General features: G+C 44.1%; 1 protein-coding gene across 2 annotated transcripts in view; it reads right to left on the bottom strand.

Annotated features, from left to right (window-relative positions):
- Positions 1-8745, bottom strand: part of LOC119296088 (probable esterase D14L) — a 21126-nt gene extending 12381 nt beyond the window's left edge. The window contains exon 1 of one of the 2 annotated variants that reach the window (XM_037574494.1): positions 8253-8745. In XM_037574494.1, the coding sequence (XP_037430391.1) occupies positions 8253-8623 (371 nt within the window). In that variant the 5' untranslated portion in view covers positions 8624-8745. The remainder of the gene's footprint in view (positions 1-8252) is intronic. The other variant, XM_037574493.1, reaches the window with a different exon arrangement.
- Positions 8746-10509: the final 1764 nt, after the last annotated feature.

The following is a 10509-nucleotide window of genomic DNA, read 5'->3' as shown; positions in this document are numbered from 1 at the left end:
CCTCTCTCTCTCTCTCTCTCTCTCTCTCTCTCTCTGACCGGCTCCTCCTGTTGACCAGGTCCTGCTCCTCCCGCGACAAGGTGCTCCGGCGGCAACGACGGCAAGGTGCTCCGATCCTGCTGGTCCCCTCCTCGTATGCAACAACAACAACAGCAACCAGGTTGATTCCACAGCTTTTTCCTACTCTCGCAGATTTTGAATGTGTCGTGCAGAATTGCAGATGCACTGAATTCAGATATCAGTGCAAGCTAAAAAACAGGGGATAAAACCATTGTTCCATGTTCCAGATTAGAAACTGAGAGAAGAGGGAGATGAGTCTGTTCTGGTTTGGTTGCTGACTGCACAATCTGAACTACACATCTCTGAAAATATATTACTCTTGCTCTTGAAAGTTTAGAGCTTCTGTAGTGTTGTTCTATAAATAGATGTCCTGCTCACTTGGTTGTGTCGCATAGATGTGTAGGTAAGAATGCAAACTGAACCATAATATCAGGCTTGAAGATGCACATCCCTAATAACAATGATCACAATAGTGCAGCATATGTGCAATTTTGGCCACCGACTTTTGGCCGGTTTCAGATCAATGGCCCCTGGGATGAAGCTAAACTCTGCTTTGATATAACTGAATGAATAGCAGCACTAGGCTTAATCAGGAAGTTACATGTGCACAAGATTGATTTCACTGTATGTATCTATGACTGATGTACAGCTAGTCTCTTTTGCAAGTTTCCATGTGTATGTACATACTCTTGACTTGTTAGTTGCAATCTTGTTATGGCCCTAAATTCTTTTAAAGCAATGTGGCCCCTGTTAGTTGCAATCTGTAACATATTAGTAGCAAAAAATGTATTTTTTGGATATAGAACTCCAAAACCAATGCACACCTGAACCACTGAATAACCATTTCCAGAAAGTTAAGTGAATGGGCAAATGTTAGGGCCTCACATAGGTAGTAACTCCATTCATGATGACAGTAACTTGTTAGGTTCTCTCTTCTTTCACTACCTTCTTGCTCTATATTCTACCATTTTCTAACAGTAAGTTTCCACATATTTTCCCCCTGCAGTGTGCTATAAAACTTGAGGCATGTCTACGTTAGAGGGTTCGGAGACTGCTGATTCCATGGATGAGGATACGAGTCAAATACCACATGTTAGAAGGTCCAAGGTATGGGAGCATTATGAAGTAGATTTGGTTCTCGTAGATGGTGATTTCAAGGCTGTGTGCAAATACTGTGGAGCGCAACTTCACACCAAGTTTGGGACTAGCAGTTTGAGGACCCATATTGCAGAGGCTTGCCGATCAATCCAAGATGCTTGCAGACAGAGGTTTTTGTTGACCATGAAAAAAAAACCATCCGAAGGACTGTTTGTTTTTGATGAGAAAGTTTGTCGTGAACGCATGGTCAAGTATTGCGTCCATGCTGAGATCCCCTTTCTTAAGTTTGAAGATCCCCATCTTCAACCATGGATTGACTCAATGCAGCCAGCGTTTCAAATCAAGGGTCGTCACACAATTCGTGATGATGCAGTGAAGATGTATAAGGGAATGAAGAAAGATATCGAAGTAGAGCTACAAAATTTGGATTCTCGCATTTGCTTAACATCTGACATGTGGACATCATCACAGGACTTGGGCTACATGTGCATCACCGCCCATTATATCAATGCAGAATTCATCTACAAGAAGAAGACCATAAGTTTCGCAGAAGTGAAGTATCCCCATACAGGCTATGCGATAGAGGAAGAAATAGTTCGTTGCTTAACAGAATGGGGCATAAGAGGCAAATTATTCACTTTGACACTAGATAATGCCAGCAATAATACTAATGCATGTGAGGAGTTAATAAAATATCACAAACATGAGCTGCTCCTTGAAGGTCAACATTTGCATGTCAGGTGTTGTGCGCACATTCTTAATATCTTGGTTCAGGATGGAATGAAAATAATCCATGAAGCTATTGACATGATACGCGAGCTGATGAAGTATATTGACTCTTCTCCTTCAAGACTTCAAGATTTCAATACAATTGCAAGTGGGATGGGTCTACGTGCAAAGAAAGGCATCTCTGTTGATACACCAACTAGATGGAACTCAACCTGGAAAATGCTTGTAGAAGCATCGACGTACAAATCTGTTCTCACTAGTTATGCCAACAGAAAGATGATAGCTTCTCCAAGTGAGGAGGAATGGGAGAAGGCAAAAGCTATTTGTGAGTTTCTAAAAGCTTTTGAAGAGCTTACTTTGATCGTTTCAGCTCATAGGAAGCCAACTTCACATAAGTTTCTGCCAGTTGTGCTTTCTATTCGCCATGCATTGAAAGATCCGGGTTGGCAGACCTCTGATGTGTTGAAGGAATTGGCGGCAGTGATGCAAACGAAGCTTGATAAATATTGGGATCCCGAGGAGAAGGAGAATGCAGATCCTAACCGTCGTAGAAAAAGCAAGGGCATTGAGTTTAACCATGCACTTGTCATTGCTACATTCTTGGATCCAAGGAGGAAAGAAGATTACTTGGATTTCTTCTATTGCAAGTTGTCTACTGACGGGGAGCAAATTACAAAACAAGTGGAGATTGCTTTAGAATGGGCGAGAAGGTATGTCAAGGAATATGAGCTACTTGCAGCGACAAGCACTGCACACTCGACACCTTCTAGTCAAGGCAATACCATTATTGGATCACCTGTTGCAGGGAAAAGGAAGTTGGAAGAAGAGTTTGCCCAGCACAAGTCTCGTCGGAGGTCACGTGTACACAAATCCGAGCTTGATGCATACTTGGAAGAAGCATCCGAGAAGGTCGGTGATGACTTTGATGTCTTGGGTTGGTGGAAGAGGCATGGCGAAAAGTTTCCTATATTGGCATCTATGGCCCGTGACTTTCTTGCAATTCCTTTGAGCACAGTGGCATCTGAATCAGCCTTCAGTTGTGGTAAGAGGATACTAGGCGACAAGAGAAGCTCTTTGAACCCTGATATGCTAGAAGTGCTTGTTTGTGGTAAAGATTGGTTGTTCAAACCAAAGGAGGGTGAGTTAACCGCTTACATTTTGGTTCTACTACTTGTGTAGAATGGGATATATAAAACTTGCAGTTGCAGTATAGAAGTGTTCATATGCCTTTAAATTAATTCTTTGTTTCATTTGCAGGAGATGGACAGTAAGCACACGGGTAAAAACTTCTTCGCGGCATATTCTGTTTGGTATTATTGCCTGGCCATATTGTAGGTTGTGATTTTACATTTTCCACTTTGTTGAACTCTACCTACTGGCTACTGCTAAGGCAACTGGTTCCAACCTGTTTCATGGTCCTTATTTAGGTGACAATTAAAATGGTTCCTTTAAAGATTAAGACCATTATTGAGTTAATTTTCATCAAGTAGCATCTCAAATTATAGATTGGTATTATTGGTCTAGAATTATGTGAATGTCTAACTCGTCTTAGCAATATATTAGGTGGAAGAACCTAGCAAAATTTCATTGTTGAGTAACATAAAGGATAATTTGACTATTTCTGTAACCTTTACACATCTGATTCTTGTTTAAATTCCTGGCAAATGAGCCAATGAGCTGTTCCTTTAAAGAGTTGAGCTGTCCAAATGAGCCAATGGCATACGTGGCAACTCATCAGTGGCCGAAGGCCCGCAAACGCAGAACACCAGCTTAATCACAGTAGTTTCTTGTATGCTCAACGATCAGTTACTGAATATCAAATTCAGTTAAGAATTTTATTACTACTTGTGTATGCTCCTGTATGCTCCTGTTTGTTAAGAATTTCCTCTACTCAGACCACTAACACCAGTCTTCCTCTCCTTTGCTGTTATGCAGAAATGCCACGTCAAGAACAAGGATGTCAGGAAGTTCTTGGACGGTATCTACGTCAGCGACAAGGGCGCCATCAAGGAGGAGTAGAGTGCGAAAACCGTCCTAAAAGCCATGTTTCGGCCTGCCGTGTTTCATTGTCTTTGTGTCGTCGTCATGATTTTGAACTTTCTCTAGACTGAATTTTGTAGTGGAGTTAATTGTTAGGAATGTGCCATGGAACATGTTATCTTTATTATCCTGCATATTGTCACCGCATGAATCGGTACGACGCTTATCTACCCCTAAAGGCTGAAGAATTGGAAGTATTTGAGGTTAAAACAGGACATGGATGTGCTCTACCGTTAAATGATTTGGTTATGCGTCCACATTGCCTGCCTTGTCTTTTTTAGCTGTTCTAAGAGTTCTTTGTTGCTTCAGGCAAGTCTTGGATGTTTCTGCTAAATTATTGTTTGGCATTGTCACTGTTAAACTAAAGTTGAATACGGTTATGTATTGGGTTTAAACCCATGGTTATATACTGGGTGTGGACCGGTTTGGGTGGAAAAAACATTGGGTGCAGTTTTGGTTGGGCTGGAAATGGTATTATTTGGTTATGGTTCAGGTTTGGTTTTGAGAGGTACGTGTACGGGTATAGTTTAGTTTTGGTCCAGTTATTAACCCGTTCTCAGATTTACTAGAGACCCAGCAGGGGCTCTGGCAGGAGGTGATTCGGGCAAGATATTTCAAAAAAGACATGGTGACAACTGTTAAAAGCAGGTTTGGGGATTCCCCTATCTGGAAAGCCATCATGAAAGTTAAGGAGCATTATATGGCTGGCAGGAGAGTTGTGCTGAAATCTGGCAACCTTGCCAGGTTGTGGATGGATCCTTGTGGTGAGAATCAGCCGCTGTGTACTCAATTCCCTATTCTGTTCAATGTGTGCAATGATCAAGAGATCACTGTGGCTAAGTTTAGGGAGAATGTGGAGGTGGACTTCTTCAGGAGAAGACTAAACCCTGAGCTTCTTGCTCAATGGAGGAGAGTGCAGGCCTGGGTGAGGGCTCTGCCTCTCTCTAACGACCCTGACCAGGTCATCTGGGCCTTGGGGGAGAAGAAGCACTTCACCACTAAGTCGGTTTATGAACACTTGGAGAGGAACATCGCTGGGTGCAACTTTAGATGGATATGGAAAGCAAAAATCCCCTTAAAGATACAAATCTTCCTGTGGCAACTGTTTCAGGATTCGGTCCTGACCAGGGATGTCATGAGCAGGCGTGGGTGGCTGGGTAGGCCGATTTGTGCTTTTTGCAAGAAGAAAGAAACATCTAATCACCTCTTCTTTACCTGTCCAGTTGCTAGAGTTATGTGGAGGACAGTCGGGTGTGTTTTGGGCACTGATCGATGCCCTAATGATTTGTGGCAATACTTTGCCTGGTGCTACTGTTACCTTCCCGACGGGGATAGATTTTACACCTTTGGCTTGGCCGCTTTGTGCTGGGCTATGTGGAATTGTCGTAACAAAAAAATCTTTGAGCTCAAAGAGCTGAGATCTCCTTTTGATGTGGTATACTCTGCTTGTGGTTACATCTCTTATTGGGCAGGTTTGTTGACCACTGGAGACCGGGAGGCTATGGAGCGAGGGGCAAAGATGCTGAGGATGAGTGCTTCGAACATGATGAGAATCTGTGCTACACCAGGAGATGCGACGCAGGGTCGATGAAGCTAGGGCGGATTCTCCATCTTCGTGCTCAGCCGGCGCTCTCCCGGTGGCCTCTCTCTGGATACGTGGAGTGTCTGATGTGTCCTGAACTGGTTGGTTGTTGGCTAGGTTTATGCTCCTGCGCGAGCTTTTGGATGTGGCCTATCTGTCTAGGGCCGAAACTCCTTAGAGTCTCTCTGGTATCGTTTCAGGTGTCGCTGGGTTTTCGCCCCATAGCGAGCTGCTCGATGACGGGTGCTCACCGTGGGTTTCCCAGTGGTGCTTTGAACCCGCTTCCCCTTTCTATGTTTCCTGTTGGGATTGTTGAACTGTTGTTATTTCCGTTATGATGAGTAATGGAAAGGGGTAATGCCCGGTTCAAAAAAAAATCCACACGAAAAAGCTGGATGGGGTTGTTTTCAAAGTGGATTTCGAAAAAGCGTATGACAAAGTCAAATGGCCATTCCTTCAACAGGCCTTACGCATGAAGGGTTTTGATGAGGCTTGGCGACGCCAGGTAGAATCCTTTACGCAAAAAGGTAGTGTTGGAATTAAAGTAAATGATGATATAGGGCATTATTTCCAGACACACAAAGGCCTGAGGCAAGGAGATCCAATGTCCCCTATTTTGTTCAACATTGTGGTTGACATGTTGGCAATTCTCATAGGCAGGGCAAAGGAGGCCGGTCAGGTAGGTGGCTTGGTGCCTAACCTAGTTGATGGGGGTGTGTCCATTCTGCAGTACGCTGATGATACAATCATTTTTATGGAGCATGACTTGGCAAAAGCGAGAAACATGAAGCTGGTGTTGTGCTTATTTGAACAATTGTCCGGTTTAAAGATTAACTTTCATAAAAGGGAGTTGTTCTGCTTTGGTAGAGCCAAGGAGGAACAAGAGGCTTATAGGCAATTGTTTGAATGTGAATTAGGGGCTTTACCTTTTACTTACCTAGGTATACCCATTCACCATCGTAAGCTCACGAACAGAGAGTGGAAATGCATCGAAGATCGGTTCGAAAAGAAACTTAGTTGCTGGAAGGGCAAACTTATGTCTTATGGAGGCCGGTTAATTCTTATTAATTCGGTGCTCACAAGTATGCCGATGTTCCTACTATCTTTCTTTGAGGTTCCAGTTGGGGTTAGGAAAAGGCTGGACTTCTATCGATCAAGATTTTTTTGGCAGAGTGATGATCTTAAGAGAAAGTATAGACTCGCCAAGTGGGATGTTATTTGTCGTCCTAAGGATCAAGGGAGGTTGGGTATCGAGAATCTTGAGGTCAAGAACAGATGTCTGCTTAGTAAGTGGCTATATAAGCTTTCAGTTGAGACTGACGCGACTTGGGCTCAGATTCTCCGTAACAAGTATCTGCATTCCAAAACTTTGTCACAGATGACAGTGAGACCAACTGATTCGCCGTTTTGGAAGGGGCTTATGAGAGTTAAGGCAGCCTTCTTTAATAGAACAAAGTTTATTGTTGGAGATGGCAACGATACTCGTTTCTGGGAGGACACTTGGCTTGGTGATACACCATTGGCATTACAGTACCCAACTCTGTATCGTATTGTCCATCGCCGTGATGCGCTAGTGGCAACGATTATGCAGGCCATTCCCCTTAATATCCAGTTTAGGAGGGTGCTTGTTGGTGATAGATGGGAAGCTTGGCTTCATCTGGTGCGTAGACTGATGGAAGTCCAGCTACATCATCAGCCCGATCAGTTGTGTTGGAAACTTACTAGGTCTGGACAATTTACCGTTAAGTCGATGTACATCGATGTTATTAACTCGAGTGTCATTCCTAGCTCCAAACATGTTTGGAAAGTCAAAGTTCCTTTGAAAATTAAAGTGTTTATGTGGTTTGTCCATAAACAGGTCATTCTAACAAAGGACAACTTGGTTAAGCGCAATTGGACAGGATCTACTAGGTGTAGTTTCTGTGATCGGGATGAGACCATTAAGCATCTCTTCTTTGAGTGCCCGTTGGCGAGAATTTTGTGACGCTCCGTGCAAATTGCCTTTAACATTACTCCTCCGAGTTCGGTCGGGTCGTTATTTGGAACGTGGCTGGATGGGATAGAGTTCGATACAGCTAGACACATTCGTGTAGGAGTTTGTGCGTTGTTATGGGCAATTTGGAACTGCAGAAATGATTTGGCTTTTAACAAAATAACTACTATTCATTTTTTGCAGGTTGTATTCCGTGCTACGGCGCTGATCCGTATGTGGTCCTTACTCCGACGGAGGCCAGGGAGCGTTTGGTTACTGGATCTGTCCGGTGGGAGATGGTAGCGCGGGATATCTTCAACCGGTTTGGATGGCGGTCATGTAATAGGATAGGCAATTAGTTTTCCTATCTTTATTTTGCCAGCCGGTTGTGGCTTTATGGCCTTTTTTTGTTTTAGCGTTGAGGTTCTATGTGAGCTCGACTTTATTTTGTTTGACTTTATTTTGTTTAACGACTCTATGACATTGTTGAACCTATTTTTTTATCTAAGTGGCCGTATGCATCGTTCTGATGCAGAGGTATACATCGTTCTGATGCAGAGGCCGGGGAGTCCCCCCTTTTCGAAAAAAATCTATCCATTTATAATCTTTCTTTAATGGGATTAAGGGATCCTCCAGTTCAAAATGATAACAGAAACGCATAAGTCATTAGAAGGAATAAGAATCTTGTGCCGACCTTCTGTAATAGTCTACCTAGTGGGAATTAAACGAATTAAGCAGCTACTTAGAAAGTGAGGCAACGTTGCTGCGTACCTGGGAGAAGCGGAGAGGAGTACGAGCTTGGAGAAGAGGTCGGGACGGGAGATGGAGGCGAGCACGCCGATTACAGCGGAGACGGAGTGGCCGACGTAGATGCAGGAGGCGATCCCGAGCTCCTCCAGGATGGCGAGCAGATCGAGCGCATATCCCTCGAGCGTGGCGTAGCGGGAAAAATCGAAGTAGTCTGGGTTGGTCGGCCCGGCGCCCATGGTGTCGAAGAGGACGACGCGGTAGTCGGCGACGAGGTGCGGCACCAGGTGCTTCCACACCGACTGGTCCGTGCCGAAGCCGTGCGCCAGGACGATCACTCCGCGCTTCCCCTCCCCGACAACCCGCAGGTTGTGTGCCTCCTCCACGATCCCCATGGATTTGATTGACTTCACTTTCTCGTCTCCTCTTCTTTGACGGGATGAGAGGGAGGGGAGTGGGCGGCAGCTGGAAATGGACGAGTGGCGGGGGTTCCCAGGCTAAAGGCAGGCGCGACCGCACTCCGCTGGTAGAAGGAAGGGATGGGACCAACGCTGCTGCACAACAGGCTAGCAGTTTGCACTAGCCGGCGTAAAAGGCGCATTAGTGAAGGACTAGATAGAGGGAATCGTGGAAATTACTCCTACTCCCTCACTGCATTAGGCACTTAACGAAAAAGGGGAGCCCTAGGAATCAGACTACTGATATTTAGTCTCCCATGAGACTAGTCCACCGTTGGATTGATGTATCCTGCAACGTGCGATTGGAGAGGTGGGTCTTGGTAGTTTGCATGCAACGCACTAATTGCTATTTGTATCCGATCAAGTACTCCCAAAAATTACGTAGCATCATTTTCTCACTAACCTCCTCCTTAATTGCTTCATCTGTACGTACTCTGAAATCTGCACTGAACTACGAGAAACCGGTGCGTCTGATGCATGTTGTTGGCTAGTATTCGTGACATGGAAGCACATACTAGCACTTGAGCCATTCATTTTGCTTCTATTTCATAGTAAATTTGCTTCCATATCAACATGACATTGTTTCAATCTGGTCAAATTTTTGTCTAGACCAACCATTTATTTTGTTTATACTGCAGATATTGTTTGCTTCGAATAACCATAGAAATGTCTCCAGTGTAACAATAAAATGCTTCCAACAATACACACACATATATATGATTCCATCAAACCCTTTTTTTTACCATTGTTAATGAAGGTTTCAAAGCATTGGGACTTTTCTTCCAAAGAATTCGGTATTTGCATCCAAAGAGACGAGAATTTGCTTTCAATTTGGTATTTGTGTCTGAAGAAATAGGTATTTGCTTCCAAACAAATTTGGTATTTGCATCCAAAAGAAATGAGAATCTGCTTCCAAAGCATTTGGAACTTGCATCCACAAAAATGAGGATTTGCTTCCATATATAACAAAACGACGCACAAGTGACCAGGTTTTGCATCACTTGGGCACAATGCATACATCATGCACTCATGCACTCATGCTTCCAAAGATATATATTTTGCTTCTAAATCACTACCATACTATTTTCGTATATTAGAGAATTTCTTCCGTATGTACACAGATTTGTTTCCATCGTAAAGGAAAAACATATACTTTAAAGTACATATGATATGTTTCCACAAATGTTGAACATTTATCTCAGTTAAACAGAGAATTTGCTTCCACCATGATCACAAAGCACAACACCGTCCATGGCAGTGGCAAGATCTACAAGCATAAGTGATGCGGAGCATCCTACGGTCATCCCCATGGACACTACTTCGACTACTCAAGCTCCAAGTGGACCCATGACAAGAGCTCGAGCACGTGCTATTCAATCCGAGGTTAACTCTCTCCTTGTTGAACTTTCCTTTGACCCACTTGAGACATTGCTACTACCTTAAACGGAGATGCTTTGTGTGCTTAGGTACCAAGAAAGCAACCAAGGAGAAGTTACGATGCAAGATGAACATCAAGTGCATGGAGAGGGATTTTCCCAGCGCAGAGATAGAAGTACTAACGGTCAACTACCGGTCAACCTTCTGTAATCAAACCAGTACAAGGCCGGTATATCCCCGGTTTATACCGGTAACTGCCAAAAGACCGGTACTACCGCCCCAACCACCGGTACTACCGCTAATCCCCTCCGAGAACAGCTCCAGGAAGCAGCACCTGAGCTCCTAGCGGTACAACCGCCTCCAAGACCGGTACTACCAGCCTGCCTGCGCGCAGTGAGAGGGATTTCACCCCATGTATCTCCCACTTACCCCTTGGACTATATATA

This window comes from Triticum dicoccoides, chromosome 4B (assembly GCF_002162155.2).
Source record: "Triticum dicoccoides isolate Atlit2015 ecotype Zavitan chromosome 4B, WEW_v2.0, whole genome shotgun sequence".
In the NCBI taxonomy this organism is placed as follows: domain Eukaryota; kingdom Viridiplantae; phylum Streptophyta; class Magnoliopsida; order Poales; family Poaceae; genus Triticum; species Triticum dicoccoides.
This window is presented reverse-complemented; position numbering and strand designations above follow the sequence as displayed.